The sequence below is a fragment of the Pipistrellus kuhlii genome, unplaced genomic scaffold (assembly GCF_014108245.1).
Source record: "Pipistrellus kuhlii isolate mPipKuh1 unplaced genomic scaffold, mPipKuh1.p scaffold_m20_p_11, whole genome shotgun sequence".
In the NCBI taxonomy this organism is placed as follows: Eukaryota; Metazoa; Chordata; class Mammalia; order Chiroptera; family Vespertilionidae; genus Pipistrellus; species Pipistrellus kuhlii.
Genome location: NW_023425416.1, coordinates 6,131,086 through 6,150,076, shown reverse-complemented (window position 1 = coordinate 6,150,076; position 18,991 = coordinate 6,131,086). Strand labels below are relative to the sequence as shown.

General features: G+C 42.3%; 1 protein-coding gene and 1 long non-coding RNA gene across 11 annotated transcripts in view; one reads left to right on the top strand and one right to left on the bottom strand.

Moving 5' to 3' along the window:
- The window catches only part of ADAMTS9 (ADAM metallopeptidase with thrombospondin type 1 motif 9), a 155,636-nt gene extending 154,114 nt beyond the window's left edge, over positions 1-1,522 (bottom strand). For 7 of the 9 annotated variants that reach the window (XM_036430618.2, XM_045578960.1, XM_045578958.1 and 4 more), the window contains exon 1: positions 627-1,522. In XM_036430618.2, the coding sequence (XP_036286511.1) occupies positions 627-741 (115 nt within the window). In that variant the 5' untranslated portion in view covers positions 742-1,522. The remainder of the gene's footprint in view (positions 1-626) is intronic. The other 2 variants (XM_036430616.2, XM_045578956.1) reach the window with 1 other exon arrangement.
- The window catches only part of LOC118715042, a 260,489-nt gene that overhangs the window by 1,915 nt on the left and 239,583 nt on the right, over positions 1-18,991 (top strand). The gene's annotated exons all lie outside the window — the stretch shown is intronic.

The following is an 18,991-nucleotide window of genomic DNA, read 5'->3' as shown; positions in this document are numbered from 1 at the left end:
GCGGAGAGAAGCAGACACAGCCGGTCATTCCGTTTTCCAAAAGTTTCAAATTAAATTAAAATAAAGGTGAGGGGGGCTTTGTCCTCAGTGGCTTCCCAGCGGGGGGTTTTCTTTTCCCACTTGACTCAACCTCTTCACCCTCAGTCAGCGGACACATATTTGCTGAGCACCTACTGTGCGCTAGGAAGAGCCAGGAAACGTGCAAGACGCTGAGGATACAACTTTAGGAGCCAGGAAAAGTGAGCAAGTCAACAAACTAAAAGTAATGTCAGACTCTGACACAACCCTCAGCAAAATAAAACAAGCTGCTAGCCGTTGCCCTCAGTTACTAAGTTACGGTGGTTAGGGGCACAGAGGTCGGGGAGGGGGAAGATCGGGCTGGAAGCAGAGGGTGTGGGAGATCAGCTCCTTCCCCAATGCCACTCTCTGCGAATTGGCCGGGGATGACCTGGAGAAGGGAGAGGCTGCGAAGCGGGAAATTATTCTTTCTAGGAAAAGGACAGAGGCTCCCGCCGCGTGGTGCCCGCTCCGGGCGAGGAGACTGGGGGGTCCGGAGGGTCCGGGGGCGGAGGGGACAGGGGCCGGAGGGGACAGGGGCCGAGGGGCCGGGGCCGGAGCCTGGTTACCTTGCCTCGGGTGCAGCCTGTCCGCGCGCACGGCCGCCGCGGCGTCTGGGCTCGCCATCTCGGCCAGATCCCGCACCAGGAGCGTTAGCAGGGCGGCCCAGGATACAAACTGCATGGTGCTCCCCACCCTCCCCCGCCGCCCTCACCCCCTCCCACCTGCCCCCTCGGCTGCGGCGGCCGCGGAGAGCGCGGAGGCCGGCGCCCGCCGCCGGGGCTGGGCTTTAGGAGTCGCTGAGGTCCCGCCGCGAGGGTCCCGCCTGCGCTCGACTGAGCACCGCCGCCGCCTGCCGAGAGCCGAGCCGCCCGGGCCGCCGGAGGAGCCGCCGGAGGAGCACTGGGAGGACTACGGCCCCGCCGCTCGGCAGCATACTGTCCGGGGAGCGCGCAGGAGGAGGCGCGGACCGTGCGCTCCGAGGCGCGGCGGCGCCCTGTGCTGGCGCGGATAGCGGAGCGGCGTCTTGAATGGGGGGCGGAGGCGGGGGGGGGGGGGGCGCAGGTCCTCCGCCGCTCAAATACCCCGGTGCCGCCTCCAGGAGGAGGGGTGGGGAAAGCCGAGGAGTGCGGACCGCCTCCTTCCAGACCGCGGCCCCGCGGGCCCGGCCGTGCGGGACTCCGGCCTCGGCGTCCGGAGGCGGCGGCCGGGGGCGCCGGGAGCGCGCGGGCTGCGGGTCGCGGTCAGGGCTGCCGCGTGGAGCTGAGCTTTGCGGGGACTCCCGGACCCGGGGGAGAGAGCTGATTTGCGGTCTCTTTCCTGGCGCCCGCAGTCCCTCTCCGGGTCTCTCGTTTCCTCTGCCCTCTCTCCTCCCCGTTTGCTTTCCCTTCCAATCTCCTCTCTCCGCCGCGCTGGCTCTCCAGGCCGCTGGGAATCGGCTTCCCTCCACCCCACCCCCTCCGTGGTCTCCACTCCTTCCTCAGCGCTCCTCTAACTCCCCGCATTTTTCTCTTTCCTTTTTTCTTTATCTCTCCTATGTTCCCATCTTTTTGCAACAGTCCTCTTCCTCTTCTCTCCTCCCCGGTCTTCTCTCCTCCAAACCCTTTCTTTTTGGTTTCTCACAAGTGAAAGTGGCCCAGTGCAGAAGCGCCTTCGCTTCTTGGTCTTACTGAGGACTACATTTGTTATCTAATCACCCCAAGCCAGGAATTTTAGGAACTGGGTTCCTAATCTTACAGTTGGGGGTGTGTTTCAAGTCCTTGGCCTCCTGAAAGTTTCGAAAAACTTTCCCCCAGACTCATCCCCTTCTGAGAGGGTCCATGGCTTTCTGTAGGTTCCAACCCAAAAAAGGTTAAGAACCACTCCTGGAAGCCAGAGGGGGCGGGGACTTTGGCGCTGGGACTGCCCAGGGAGGGGGAGGGGTGAGAGGTGTGGAGGGCAGGGGGTGGGGGCGAATGCCAGAGGAGAGTCCTGACCCCAGAGGGGAAGCACCAGCCTAAGAGGGGTTTCTCAGTCACTTATGCATGCTTTCTGCCAGAGATGCTTCCAGCCCCGCAAAGCTGAACTATCCTTACCTCCACCCTGCCATCCAAATTGGAAAGTCAGAAAGTAAGCCAGAGAGGGAGGATGCCAGTCTGTGAAGGTGTGAGTCTGTGTGTAAATTGTCTAATCCCGAGGGTTCAAAAGCACCTTTTCCTTTACCAGGCCTCAGGAAGATGGGCTGTGCTGATTTCAAGAGAAAGGAAATGACAAATTTTGGGAAAGGTATGACATGTGCATTTGCCCAAGTTTGCCAGAACCAGAGTTTCTTGTCACTTAGTAGGCTGGCACTCAGGGTTGAAAATACTTAAGGTTGCCAATACCGGGGGCCAAATAGCAATAGGCTAGAAATGTCCACTACCCTGGAAATATTAATGCACACATTTCTCCTGGTAGAAGGGAAAATGATGTGGCAAGACTGGAAGAGCCTAAAGAAATTGTTAATCCGAATGGACTGACCACCATTGCCATTGTCCAACTGTTTTTCCTGAAATGTGTAACTCCTGGGTGTATGCAATGATGCATAAAGACAGTAAAATAGTAACACCTGAGTAGTACACAGTAAGAGATTTTTAAGAGATGACATTTAAGTATTTGTCTTAAACCTTCCAAGTAATTCACTAAAACACATTTCTTCTAATATAAGATCTTTCTTCTCTTTATAAATAAAATTCCTCATAATCACAGCATCAGGGAGTTGCTGAGAGCTTACCAAGGAACAGAAAAATATCAATAAATCAAACTATTAGCTGATTCTCAGGGAAAGTATTGTAGAACTCACACTATAAAATTGCTGCATAGCACCTCTATGGGCACTTAGGCGAATGGAACAGAATAGAGAACCCAGAAGTAAACCGATGCACACATGGTCAATTTATTTATGACAAAAGAGCTGGGAATGTATGATAGGGAAAGGATAATCTCTTCAACAAATGGTTTGGAGAAAACTGGACGGCCACGCACATGCAAAAGAATGAAACTGGATCGCTTTCTTGCATCATATACAAAAATTAGCTCAAAGTGGATCAATGATTTGAACATAAGACCTGAAATCATAAAACTAGAAGAAATATACTGGGTGATCTCCTTGACATCGGTCTTGGTGATAATACTTTGGATTTGACACCAACCAAAAGCAAAGGCAACAAAAGCAAAAATAAGTGGGACTACATCAAACTGACAAACTTCTGCACAGCGAAAGAAACCAGCCACAAAACAAAAGGCAACCTATGGAATGGAAAAAATATGTGTACATCACATATATCAGAAAAGGGGTTAATATCCAAAGTATATAAAGAACTCATATAACTCAGTAGTAGAACACACACACACACACACACACACACACTGATTTAAAAAGTGGAAAGAGGATCTGAATTTTTTTTCAAAGAAAACAATGCAAATCAAAACTACAGTGAGATACTACCCCACACCTATTAGGATGGCTTTTATCAAAAAGATGAAAAATAAGTGTTGCAAGGATGTGGAGAAAAGGGAACCCTTGTACACTGTTGGTAACGGTATAGAAGTTTTGCCAAAAAATAAAAGTTTAGAAGTACCATATGATCAAGCAATTCCACTTCTTTTTATTCGAAGGAAATGAAAAAAACGTAATTCGGAAAGATACCTGCACCCTCATGTTCATTGAAGCATTATTTAAAATGCCCATGGCATTGGATAACCTAAGTGTTCTTGAATGGATGAACACTTTCTATTTCCTTTCAGCTCTAGTGAAATGATTGGATTGTATCAGCAGCAACCCAGCCTGCTCAGTGGTTGAGTATTGACCTATGAAATAGGAGGAGGTCACAGGTTGGATTCCTGGTTAGGGCACATGCCCTGGTTGCTGGCTCAATCTCCAGTAGAGGGCGTGCAGGAGACAGCCAATCAATGATTCTCTCCCATTGATGTTTCTATCTCTCCCTCTCCCTTCCTTTCTGAAATCATTAAAAATATATTTAAATAAAATAAAAAAAGAAATCTTACCTTCTATGACCACATGGATGGACCCTTAAGGGCATTATGAAAAGTGAAATAAGTCATACAGATGCCATATAATCTTAATTATTTGGAACCTAAAGAAAAAATTTAAAAAATGAACTTATAAAGAGAATAGACTAGTGGACTAGTGGTTGCATGAGGTGGGGGTGGGCAAAATGGGTAAAGATGGTCAAAAGGTACCAAATTCCAGTTATAAAATAAATAAGTTCTGGGGAATGTAATATACAGCATGGTCACTATAGTTAATAATATTCTATTGTAGATTAGAAAGTTGCTAAGAGAGTAGATCTTAAAAGATCTCATCATTGGAAATGAAAATTTTTGGTGATGATTTCACAATATATTCTTAAATAAAATTATTATGTTATATAACCAAAACTAAAATAATGTTATATGTCAATTATACCACAACTAAAAATTAAAGTTTATAAAGGATTAAAAGTAGCACTTTTCAATATTTCCTATTAAACAATTTCCCTCTATTTTCATTTGAACCACTCCTGATAAAGAGAAGCTAGTTCTAATATGTTGGGACAGAAGCCTTCTTTGTTTATTCTCTCTTTAGCTTACTTTCTAGGATTTGGTTTTAAAGGATGGACTTTGTTTACTGTTGTTTAAAATTGCTGTTGATACAGCCCAATCATTCCACAAGAGCTGAAGGGAAGGGAAATACAAAGTAGCTCTTGGTGACCTCGGGAGGTAACCAAGAGGCCGAGTTTCTGAATTTCTCATGGACAGTCAGTCTACTAATCCTTTCTCAAGTATATTATCTTGCCTCTGAATTTACAGCTGTACACAAGTCTCATAGAGTCTTAGGAAGATGTTCGAAATCATAAGACATGAATAGAACAATTGAGCTATCTAAATAATTAAGATTAAAGATATTTTATCTGAATAATAACAGTTATAATAATAAAATTTTATGTAGTACTTACCTTGTGTCAGACTGCATGCTAATATAAGCATTACATGTAATTTTTACAACAGCTCTATGAGCAGGTGCCATTGGTAACTTCATGATACAGGTAAGGATTTTATGGCCTAAAGATGTGAAATAATTTGACAGGGGTTCCCTGACTACTAGGTAAGGGAGAGACATAATTCAACTTCTGTTTCAGCAGCTTAGTTCAAGTTCATAATTATTATATCACATATCATGAATAAATGATCAGCAGATTGCTGGGTTTGGGGAGGTTTGGTTTGGGGGAGGGTGGCTAAAATAACCTATAGAATTGCCTCAGTTTTCTTTTGAATGTATAATTTTCTTTGGCTCTGTAACTCCTTTTTCCAATGCTGAATATTTTATGATAACTTCTTAGCTATTTCATTGATATTTCACAACTTTTTCCTCAGCAGCTAGAACAGGTCTGGCACATAGTAGGTTCTCAAAAAAAAAAAGTTTATTGAATAAATATAATCCTTCTACTTTGGTTCAACTGTGATAAATGACTTCTTTATTACACACACACACACACACACACACACACACACACACACGAACGTGCAATTTGGAGGTTGGTCCTATAAATAGGAGTATCAAATTACCTGAGTGGGGGAGAGGGTATAGTTTCTATAATAAGTTGGCCCATCACAAGGGTTTGCTTTGAAAGAAATAGAGCTTTATTATTATTATTATTATTGATGTCAGAGAGGAAGGAAGAGGGAGAGAGGGATAGAAGCATCAATGATGAGAGAGAATCATCTATTGTCTGCATCCTGCACATCCCACACTGGGGATCAAGCCTGCAACCCAGGCATGTGCCCTGATGGGGACTTGAACTCTGATCTCCTGGTTTATAGCTCAATGTTCAACCACTGGGCAAAAGCAGAGCTTTCTGAGGTTACCCAGAGTTAACAGAGGGACAGTTCTTAGCCCATTTTTGTCTCCCAGGCTTTACAGGAATTGAATGTTATTGTAGGTTAAGTGGAGACTCCTCATTAAAATTGGATCTCAGGGGAGTGGTGATTGACATTAGTCACTAGGGAGAGACAATCTGGTCACTGGAAATATGAAAGATGCTATCACATGTGACTTTGCAGAACTCCACTGAAAACAGCAGGAAGGAGATTTGAAGCAAGGCCACTGATTTCACAGAGAGGGAAACCCACACCTGAATGCCAAGGAGGGAGCAGGGGGCCAGAATGAAAGGGAATAATTTCCTGAGTGGTCAGCAGTGTGGGGCGTCTAGAAGTAGACAAGCCCATGGTATGGATTTGTGAGCCAAGTACAAGCAGGGATTTTGTGGCAGAATTCTGTGACCTGGGGCAGTGTGATTTCTGATCCAGTTTCATGTTTGCAGAGTACAAGTGGGAAAACACCATGTCATCTTTTTTGACCACATGGGTGAATGGCCCTAGTATTTTAAAAAATAAATTTATGTGGGTGGCATTAATGGGTAACATTACATATACTTGAAGTGTACAATTCTACCATACATTACGTGTATATTGCATTGTGTGCTTATCACCCAAAGTCTAGTCTCCTTCTGTCACCATAATTTTGACCCCTTTACTCTCTTTATTCTCTGCCTCTACCTTCTGAGTTGTTTTTGTTGTTGTTGTTCATTTGTTGCTTTGTTTTATATCCATCATTTTATGGCTGAGTAGTATTCCATTGTACATATGTACTACATCTTTATCCAATCATCTGTTGAAAGACACTTAGGTTGTTTCCATGTTTGGCCACTATGAATAATGCTCCAGTAAACATAGGAGTGTGTGTGTGTGTGTGTGTAAGTCATTTCAAATTTTTCAAGTAGATAGATGAGATTCTGCTGGATCATATGGTATCTCTATTCTTAATTTTTTTTTTTTTAGGAATCTCCATACTGTTTGCCAGAGAGGCTGTACCAGTTTATTATTCTATTCCCACCAGCAGTGTGCAATGGTTTTCTTTTCTCTGCACACTCCCCAATACTTATTTTTGTCTTATTGATCATAGACATTACAATAGGTGTGAGGTGATGTGGTTTTGAAGTTATAGTTAGTGAAGTTAGCATCTTTTCATATATCTCTGTTGGCTGTCTGTATGTCTTCTTGGTGAAAAGTGTCTATTCAGGTTCTCTGCCGATTTTTTAATTGGATTATTTGTGTGGTGTTTTTGTTGTTGTTGAGATATATGAGTTATTGATATATTTTGGATATTAGGCCCTTGTAGACTACTGCCTGACTCCATACACAAAAATTAACTCAAAATGGATTAAAGACATGAATTTAAGACCTGAAACAATAAAATACAGAAAAGAAAACATATGCACTAAACTTATGGACGTTGGTCTCAGGTTATTTTGTGAATTTGACCCAAAAGGTAAGGAAAGGAAAGCAAAAATAAATGAATGGAGCCACATCAAACTAAAAAGCTTCTGCACTGCAAAATAAATCATCAACAAAACAAAAAGGTAACCAACCAAATGGGAGAAGATATTTGCAAATAATGCCTCCTACTGTATTTTTTTAAAGTTTTCCAAATAGTGACTTCAAGCAAAGAATAATGTACAGAAAACATAATGTTAGTATTTTCTGTGAGTATACAGAAGTATAACAGTGAAGTTATACTGTTAATGACAATAACATAAGATTTTTTTTCATTGAGTTCCTAATTATTCAATCCTCCTAGCAGTCCTGCCAACTGGGTTTTATTCTCCCCATTTTACATGTGATGAAAATGAGACTCAGCACGTTAAAGGACTTGCCTAAAATTCAGACTGTGCTGAGTTGGGATTTGAATTAGGGTCAGGTTACTTCCAAAGCTTATGATCTCCATTAATCAGAGTAGCCTAGTGATTTAAAGACATTCACCAAACTCTGAGTGTTTTTTAATCCTCATCTGAGGACATTCACTAATTTTTAGTGAGAGGGAGGGAGGAATGCTCCCAATTCCTCTGAACTCCAGTTCCAGGCAAGACTCTGGATCCCAGACTCATAAGGGGAGAAACTGGACTGTTTGGCATAGGCCGGAACTCAGAGGCGGCCTTCTCTCAGAGATCTTGCAGCAATTACCAAGGGATACTGTGACACTGGGGCCTCTTAGGGCAGGACTGACGGGAAGCCATTGCTGTTTGCTCCACCCTGAGACTCTGCCCCACCCCAGCTGTGCAGATGCTTTTGCATATGAATGGCCTGGTCTTTGAAATCTAAACTTACCTAACAAATTGCAGATGAGTTAGAGAGACCCAGAACATCCAAAAGAAGGACCAAGGTCCCACAGCAATTTGCATTGCTTCACAGCTGGGCCTTTTCTGAGCACCTCCAAAACCCAAACAAAAAAGAGGAATCTGCAGATCTCTTCATAGCTCCTACTGGGTGGCTTCATGCAGTGGCTAAATTAGCACCTCCTTGGAGATCCAAGAGTCAGAGTACCCAGGGGTCAAAATAGGACCATCCAGAATACAACTCCTCAGATCCATAAGGGACACACTCAGGGGGCAGACTCAGTGAGCACCAAAGTCCCACTGAAGCAAGTCTTGCCTCATAAGGGTGTCTCCAGCACAGAAGTTCTCCCAGCATAGACACAGCTGATCCTCACAACCAACTGGCCTGGAGGTCAATTCCTCCCAGTGATACCAATAACAATCAAGGCTTAACTACAATAAGATTGTGCACACATCCCACAAAGGAGTGCACCAAGAGTGTCTACCTCAGGTAACTGGGAAGGCTGAGCCACTGGGCCCTATAGGACATCTACCACACAAAGCCACTATATCAACATAGGGAACAACCAAAATGTAGAGACATAAATGAAAGAAATGGAGGAAAGCAAACTACTGGTTATAGAGTTCAAAACCATGGTTATAAGGTTTTTCAAGAATTTTCTGGAAAAGGCTGATAAATTTAGCGAGACCCTCAAGAATGTGAAAAAGGACCAACTAGAAATTAAACATACATTGATTGAAATAAAGAATAATATACAGAGATCCAACAGCAGACTAAAGATCACAAGAATCCAGTCAATGATTTAAAAATGAAGAAGCAAAAAAACACCCAACCAGAAAAGCAAAAAGAATCCAAAAATATGAAGATAGTATTAGGATCCTCTGGGACAACTTCAAGCATACCAACATTTAAATTATGGGGGTGCCAGAAGAAGAGGGAGAGCAAGATACTGAAAATCTATTTGAAGAAATAATGACAGAAAATTTCCCACACCTGGTGAAAGAAATAGACTTACAAGTCCAGGAAGTGCAGAGAACCCCAAACGAGGAATCCAAAGAGGACCACACTAAGACACATCATAATTAAAATTCCAAGGGCAAAAGACAAAGAAAGAATATTAAAAGCAACAAGAAAAAAAACAGTTAGTTACCTACAAGGGAGCACCCATGTGACTGTCAACAGAAATCTTGCAGGCCAGACAGGAGTGGCAAGAAATATTCAAAGTGATGAATAGCAAGAACCTACAACCAAGATTACTCTACCCAGCAAAGCTATCATTCAGAATTGAAGGTAAGATAAAGAACTTTACAGATAAGAAAAAGCTAAAGGAGTTCATCACCGCCAAACCGGTATTACATGAAATGCTGAAAGGTATTTTTAAGAAGAGGAAGAAAAAGAAAAAGATGCCAAAACCGGTTTGGCTCAGTGGTAGAGCGTCGGTCTGCGGACTGAAGGGTCCCGGGTTTGATTCCGGTCAAGGGCATATATGCAATACATTGGTTGCGGGCACATCCCTGGTCGGGGGTGTGCAGGAGGCAGCTGGTCAATGTTTCTCTCTCATCAACGTTTCTGGCTCTCTATCTCTCTCCCTTCCTCTCTGTAAAAAATCAATAAAATATATTAAAAATATTTTTTTTAAAAAGAAAGAAAAAGGTAAAGATAAAAATTATGGAAGAAAAAAAAAGCAACACCTATCAACAATGAATCTAAAAATCAAGTGAATAAAAAAAAAATCTGATGAACAGAATAAACTGGTGAATATAATAGAATCAGGGACATAAAAAGAGAGTGGACTGATAATCCTTGGGGGTAAAGGGTTGTGGGGGGTGTGGGAAGAGACTGGACAAAAATCATACACTTATGGGTGAGGACAGTTGCGGGGAAGGGTAAGTGCATGGGGTGGGGTGGGAACCCGGTGGAGGGGAGTTATGGGCGGAAAAAAGAGAAATAACTGGAATAGTCTGAACAATAAAGATTTTTTTAAAAATATGTTTTATTGATCTTTTACAGAGAGGAAGGGAGAGAGACAGAGAGTTAGAAATATCAATGAGAGAGACATAGATTGGCTGCCTTCTGCACACTCCCTACCCGGGATGTGCCCGCAACCAATGTACATGCCCTTGACCGAAATCGAACCTGGGACCTTTCAGTCCGCAGTCCAATGCTCTGATCCACTTAGCCAAACCGGTTTCAGCTGAACAATAAAGATTTAATAAAATAAATAAAATAAAATGAAATGAAATGAAAACAACAACAACAAAAAAAACAAGGTGTGCAGACATAGTTTCACCATTTCCTAAAAGGGCATATTCAACATAGGTAGCTGTTGGTGATAACACTGGCATGGAATCTGCTAACTCTTGGAGTATTTTGAGGCTCACCAGGATGCTACGTGCCCACTGAGCCCTGAACTTCTGTCCTAGTTTGTTCCACACTTTTTGTTGTTGCTTAGTGTCCTGTGTTAGGGGTAAATGTGTCTCCCTCACCGCTGTATCCCCTTGATGGCACCTAATCAACCCTTAATAAATATTTGTTAAGTTGATGAATTAACTATCACCACAAAATTGTTTCTAGAGCATTTCTTTTAATTTATAAAAGTATTCTTACACACACACACACACACACACACACACATACACACACACACACATGAAATCTCAGGAATGACTGAGGTCATCTCTGTGTCTGACAGTATCATTATCCATGGGGCACAAGTCCTGCTTTAATCAGAATCTCAAGATTCTTCTCCCCTTACCCCCACCCCCCCAACACACACACACTCCCAGAGTAGACATTTCCAGAGCTGGGCTTTCCCCAAAGGCTATTTCAGGATGCTGAGCATTGGCCAGTAAGAGACCGACACTGTAGGCAGGTCCCATATCCTTTCCATATGTCAAAAACAGGGTAACTATAGTTACCTGCCTGAGAATGGATGGACCTATGAACACAGCGGCACAGTGGCTGCATGTAACAAGTGGTCTCTGAATGCTCCAATCAGCAGTCCCATGGGACCTAGCTGCCAGGGAGGATCCTGACTCAAGTGATGGAGAAGGGTGCTGGCAGCCTCCCACTCCTCTTCAGCTACTTCCCTCCATCCCACCCATCATGAGCCTCCATTCCTCTGAGAAGGAGGACAAACTTTGCATAAACTTGTTCTTCCACTGTGTGTTTTTCCCACTCAACTTTGCTGTTAGCCTTTTTGTCCTTTTTTTTCTTCCATTTTTTAAAACAGCTTTACTCACCCTCACACTCTACTTAAATTAGCATTTCACATATGTTCAATTTAGCAGTCTTTCAACCACTAATCTTTTTTTCTGGCTGAATTTAAAAAAAATAGCTAGAACATTTTTTTAAAGCCTGTTTTATATGGTAAACCATTTTTACATGTGCAAAATAGTAATTTTCTGTGCCAGATAATGCTTAGTTAGTTGTCTGTCCTAATGGTATTTGATGATAATGATAAACCTTAGTGATTGCTTCCTACTTCTAGGCACAGTGGGTAATGCTATATGAAGTTCTGACAGCCCCATGACATGGGAATGCCATGAGCCCACTCTTTAGAGGAGGAAATGAAGGCACAGACGGGGGAATCTGCCTGCCAAGGTTGCACAGCTAGAGAGTAGCTGAGTGGGTATGCAAAGCCAGGCTTTCTGACTTCCAGGTCATAACATTATACTGACTGTCATATGTTTTGGTGCTTTCTTAAGCTTAATCCAGGATGAATGGTGATGCTTAGGGATACAGTCACACAAAGCGGACACTCAGACATCAGGCCAAATGGGAGAGAAGGCCAATAGGAAGTCTGAGTTAGGATGTCAGTCACATGTGTTGCATTCTGGGCAGCAGGTCACATGCGGTTGAAGACAGTGTCTTTCCTACACCCCCAAACCACTCATTTGTCTAATTAATAAGGCTGGCTCTTCAGTGATCTTAGTGCTACCACCATTCCTTTAAACTCCCATGGCCCTTTGGTCAGCTCAGTATGCTTGTGTTGTTTAGACCATGTGTGGCCCTTACTGTACAAACAGCACATGCCCAGGGCCCTGCTTTGGAGTTATGAAAGGGTGCAGGATTTCAGTTTCCCGTGGTAAGTCTAGGTGGAGGCCTACTACAAGGAAGGTTTTCAAAGAACTATTCAAAAGAGTGACTGCCCAGGACAATGGAGACAGATTGGGGGCCCGGGGAGAATACCTTTGTTTTCCAAATCAATGTGCAAAAACGTAGATTCATGCCATGGATCACCTTGACCTGGTAATGAGATTATGTGACATCAAATCAATCCCAGTTATAAATAGTATATTCGCTGTGCACTGCCTTGGTGTTACTTGGCACCGATAACACAAAATAGGATGCTTCCTGAAATGTAAACCTAGCAATTAGTGCCTAGTCAAGTCCCTATCAGATGTTGGCAAAATAATCGGCTTTTTTTTTTTTTTTTTTTTCATTAAAAACAGGTCTGACCATACACATAGGTGACATTCATGGCAAGCATAACTGGATAAGCCTCAGCTACCGCTGGGCTCAGTGCAAGAGGTGCCGATACAAAGAGCAAGTGTTTGGCTCTGTCATTTCCTTTCAGGCACTCCTCACAGTGCTGGTGGGGCTGGCATTCCGGTTACAACACCAACACGTGTTCACCCACATCAGTTTGTGTACGGCCACACTCCGACAGCCGACTGTTCAGTTCATTAGTTCTGAACATAGACCTGGGCCTCACAGAACTTCTCCTGGCTCAATGGTGTCTTTCCCAACAAGACAGAGATTGCAGCAGAGAAATGGCTTGCTCAGCAGGGGCTTTAGTCCTTGTGTCCAGGAGTGGCAGAGGTCCCCAAAATCAAAACGTACAATTCAAGACCCTCTCCTCCCCACTTCACTAATCAGGTAATAATGGAAGGGAATCCACGATCAGGAGACAATACGTGCAATGAAATTAGGCAATTATTAAAGAGTAAGGAAGAGATGGCTTGTTTTTTATTTTGTTTTTGTTTTGCTTTTAGCACATAAACATACACATGACTTATTAAACAAGCAAGTCACTGTGTTATTTATCTAATTGGGACCTGTAGTAGCAAAACCAAAATAAGACAGCAACAACATCAGCCTGGGCCAGGACAGAATCTGCACAGAAGGAAGTCTAGAAAGATGGACATACATTAAATTAGGATCAATGACTCTGATCTTTGGAACTGGGAATTGTGGAAATATTTTATACTTTCTACATTTCTATGATACCCAGTTCCATATTGTTTGAATATTTTTACAACAAGAACAAGTAACTTTCTTAATGAGAAAAGTAGTTGTTTTTTTTAAAGAGTTGCTTTTTATACATATACATGTACATGTACATATACATATACATATACATATACATATACATATACATATGATGGGCATTTGTTTACTCATAAATGATGTATAGGTTAAGCTTGCTCTTTCTTTCTTTCTTTCTTTCTTTCTTTCTTTCTTTCTTTCTTTCTTTCTTTCTGTCTTTCTTAAACCATGAAATACCCACTCTGATTTAATACTTTTATTTATTTAAAATATATTTTATTGATTTTTTTTTATAGAGAAGAAGGGAGAGAGATAGAGTCAAAAACATCAGTGAGAGAAACATCAATCAACTGTCTCCTACATGCCCCCCACTGGGGATTTGCCTACAACCAAGGCACATGCCCTTGACAGGAACCCTTCAGTGTGCAGGCCAACGCTCTATTACTGAGCCAAACCGGTCAGGGCTAGCTTGCGCTTGTTCTATAGCATTCAGGGTGAGTTTTAAAATAATCATATATATATATATATATGAGTATGTGAACAAACACTAGGAAGAGATATAAACTAGTTAAGTCAGACTCGAGGGAATATGAGGAATGCTTGTGTCTTTTTTTAGAAATATAAGCACTTGATATTCTGTAACTGTGGGTTTAAAATGTGAATGAAGAATAGTAGGTGCATAGCAGGAAAAATTATATGCTTACTCCACCCCTGACTATATACACAGAGAAGACATTTGTTCATTCATTCAACATATATTTACTGAACAACTACTCTATGCCAGGCACTTTGTAGATAGCAGAGGAGTTTGCAATCTAGTGAGAAAGAGAAACACAAAAAGAGTACACCCAGGAACATGTATGTAATTAAACATTGCTCTAAGCTTTGTAAAGGAGATTAAAGGGAGATAGAGTAGGTGAGCAGAAAAGGCCTCTTTGAGAAGTGAAAGGAAGCTGAGACTTAGAGAATGAGAAGGAGCCAGCTCCTTAAAGAACAGGAAGAAACCTATTCCTGCAGAAAACAGCAGGGCAGGGTCTGAGGAGGAGGTAGGGGTGTTTCGTAGCCAGGGAAGCCCAGTGGCTAGAATTCTGTGAATGAGGAGGAAGTGAATGAGAACGGGCTGGGCATGAGCCGGGCAGGGTGATACAGGGCCTTTCAGCGAGGAGCTGCCATTTTATTCAGAGTGCAAGGAAAGCCATGGAAATGTTTTAGGCAAAGGGATTCCAAGATGCTCTGTTTGTTTTGAAAAGATCCCTCTGGCTCCTTAGACTATGGAGTCAAGGAGGCTGTTGTTCAAATGAAGATCCTAGAGTCTTGAACTAGGGTGGTTGGTAGTGGAGGTGGCAGGACTTGGACACATAAGAAATGTGTTTTAGAAAGAGAATCAACAGGACATGGTGAAGAAGGATGTTGTAGTGGGACTGAGTCCCAATATTATTATGCATAATACACATACATGCACCAATGCATACACACAAAGACACACACACAACCATATAGAAGGATAAAAACTCAGCACACAATTGCACCAAAATCATAGAGAATAGAAATAGAAAAATAAACGTGCGTTGACTATATGATAATATTTTAAAACACTAAATGAAGGTTTCAGAGGAGATGTGAGGAGATGGAGAAATACCATATTCTTATGACAAAGGTGATGCTAATACCACAAAGGTGATGCTCTCCCTAAACTAGTTTACAAATGTTTGGAATCTCAATACAAATAACAACAATGTCTTTCTGTTATTTTCTTTTGCTCAAATGAGACAAATTGAGCCAAAATTTATTTGGGATGATAAACAAACAAACAAAAAGCCAGCTTGGAGAACTTTAAAAATGAAAAGCGTTGTGGAGAATCTACTAATACAGATGTTAAAATGTAATATAAAGCCTCGATAAGTGATAGGTGATCCTGGACTGTGAATGAACAGAAAAACCAACAGAGGAGACTGGAAAATCCAGAAATAGATCTAACTATGAAAATATTTCTGAAACTAATTGGGAAAATATGGACCACTCAATGCTATAATAATAATAATAATAATAATAATAATAATAGTAGTAGTAGTAGCAACAATAATAATAAAGTTGAATCTATACCTCATACTTTATTATAATAAATTATTTTAAAATTCTCACCTGAGGACATGCTTATTATTTTAGAGAGAGAAGAGAAAGAGACAGAGGCAGAGAAACATTGATGTGGAAACACCAATTGGTTGCCTCCCATACCCACCCTGACCAGGCATCAAACCACAATCCAGGTATGTGCCCTGACTGGGAAAATCCAACCCGAAAGAAATTGAACCCACAACCCTTTAGGTGTATGGACTAATGCTCCAACCAACTGAGCCCTTGGCCGGAGCCCTCATACTTTAATATATACTTGATTCATATAAATTGGGTCAAGAGTTGAAGGTAAAATAAACCAAAACAGATCTAGAAGGACACAGGAGTGAATAATTATATTTGAAGTATAAGAAAGGTCTACTAATTATGACTCAAAATCTACAAGCCATACAAGAGAAAAAGTTGAAACAATTTTATTATAAAACAAACAAAAACAAATTCTGATGACAAAAATCAAATGTCAAGTGACAAACTGAGAAAAATATTTTCAGCTCATAACTTAAAGGAGCCTTTTCTTTAATCCAGAAGAAAACCTATAAGAGGTGTCAGTTGGCAGCTCACAGCAAAGGAAATGTAAATGGTGCAAACCTGTGATGAGATACTAGTTTTACTCATAATAAAGACTATTCATTTTAAAACTACATAGTACCAGTTTTCCAGCTATCAAGCAAAATCCTAATGAATATGGTCAATTTCTAAGTCTTTGGGGGACTTTTATATATTGTTGTTGGGTGAGTACATTAGAACAACCCCTTAGAAGGTCATTTGACATCTGTCAAAACTGCAAAATCATATACTCCTTGACTTAGCATTCTGCATTTTATGCATCAGATATTTTTTCCTATGTGGAAAATGACATGCACAGGATTCTTTATTAATTTCAATATCATTCCTAATGGCAAAAAATCACAAATAAAGATATAAATTATGGAGGACCGATTAAATAAGATACATGCATACAATGAAGCACAATGCATCTGTAAAAGAAATGGTGCTTTGGTGTGTGTTTGTGTATGTGTAAAAAGCAGGGGGAAATAACATTAAATGTTTTTATTTCCTTATATAGTTAAAGAAACTCTGAACAGATACATAAGAACCTAGGCACAGTGGTTATCCTGGGAGGGAGATTGGGAACTTGTCGGAGGGAGATCTGTTAGTTGGCTAAGGCTGAAATTTAGTCATAATTCTCCAGAGAGACAGAACCAAGAGGATACATAGACACACAGATACATAGATACACAGACACACACACACCCACACACACAGCCAAACACACATATATTTATTTATTTAATATATTTTATTGATTTTTTACAGAGAGGAAGGGAGAGGGAGAGAGAGCTAGAAACATCGATCAGCTGCCTCCTGCACACCCCCTATTGGGGATGTGCCCACAACCAAGGTACATCACCTTGACCAGAATTGAACCTGGGACCCTTCAGTTCTCAGGCCGATGCTCTATCCACTGAGCCAAATTGGTTAGGGCCACATTTATTTATTTAAAAATTTATTTTAATTACAGTGGACATTCAATATTATATTAGTTTCAGGTGTACAGCTTAGTGGTTAGAGCCACATGTGTCAAACACAAGGCCCGCGGGCCAAATCCGTCCCGCCAGGCCTTGCAATGTGGCCCGCATCGCGCTGTCATCACTGCACTCTGCTGCGTTTCCATCACAATGACAGTTTATGACTGTTCAGTAAACCATTCGCCCCGCGATTTAGGCTGGATTTTAGATTTTGGCCCCTTCTCTGATTGAGTTCGACACCCCTAATTAGACATTTTATAACCTATGAAGTGATCCCTCTGAAAGATCTAGTACACTTCTGGCACTATGCATACCCTGTTTCCCCGAAAATAAGACAGTGTCTTATATTAATTTTTTCTCCCAAAGTTATGCTAGGTCTTATTTTCAGAGGATGTCTTATTTTCGGGGAAACATGGTAGTTATTACAATATTATTGACTAGGTTCCCTGTGCTATACTCTGCATCTCCGTGACTATTTTGCAACTGCAAATTTGTATGGTTTAATTCCTTCATCTTTTTTACCCAATATCCACCTCCAACCTGGCAACCATCCGCATCTATGAGTTTGTTCCTCTTTTATTTGTTCATTTTGTTCTTTAGGTTCCACATATAAGTGAAATCTTTTATTTCACTAAGCATAATACCCTCTAGGTCTATCCATGTTGTTGCAAATGGTAAGACTTTATTCTCTTTTATGACTGAGTAATATTCCACTGTATATATGTACCACCTCTTCATTATCCAGTCATCTATCGATGGACATTTAGGTTGCTTCCATATATTAGCAATTATATAAAATGCTGCAATGAACTTAAAGATGCATATATTGATGCATATATTTTTCAAATTAGTGTTTTGGATTTCTTCAGATAGATATGCAGAAGTGGGATTGCTGGTTCATATGGTAGTTCTATTTTTAATGTTTTGAGGACTCTCCATACTATTGTCCACAGTGACTGAACCAATTTGCATTCCTATCAGAAGTGTGAAGGGTTCCCTTTTCTTCTCATCCTCAGCAATGCTTGTTGTTTGCCAAAATCTGCAGAGTGAGTCAACAAGTCCCAGACCCAGGGGAGCTGGTGGGTTAGTCCAGTCTAAGTCAGACCCAGGGGAGCTGGTGGGTTAGTCCAGTCTCAGTCCCAGACCCAGGGGAGCTGGTGGGTTAGTCCAGTCTAAGTCCCAGACCCAGGGGAGCTGGTGGGTTAGTTCCAGTTTAAGTCAGACCCAGGGGAGCTGGTGGGTTAGTCCAGTCTCAGTCCCAGACCCAGGGGAGCTGGTGGGTTAGTTCTAGTCTAAGTCAGACCCAGGGGAGCTGGTGGGTTAGTCCAGTCTAAGTCCCAGACCCAGGGGAGCTGGTGGGTTAGTCCAGTCTAAGTCCCAGACCCAGGGGAGCTAGTGGGTTAGTCCAGTCTAAGTCCCAGACCCAGGGGAGCTGGTGGGTTAATTCCAGTCTCAGTCCCAGACCCAGGGGAGCTGGTGGGTTAGTCCGGTCTAAGACTCAGACCCAGGGGAGCTGGTGGGTTAGTCCAGTCTAAGTCCCAGACCCAGGGGAGCTGGTGGGTTAGTCCAGTCTAAGTCCCAGACCCAGGGGAGCTGGTGGGTTAGTCCAGTCTAAGACTCAGACCCAGGGGAGCTGGTGGGTTAGTCCAGTCTAAGTCAGACCCAGGGGAGCTGGTGGGTTAGTCCAGTCTAAGTCAGACCCAGGGGAGCTGGTGGGTTAGTCCGGTCTATAGTCCCAGACCCAGGGGAGCTGGTGGGTTAGTCCGGTCTAAATTTCAGACCCAGGGGAGCTGCTGGTTTAGTTTTGT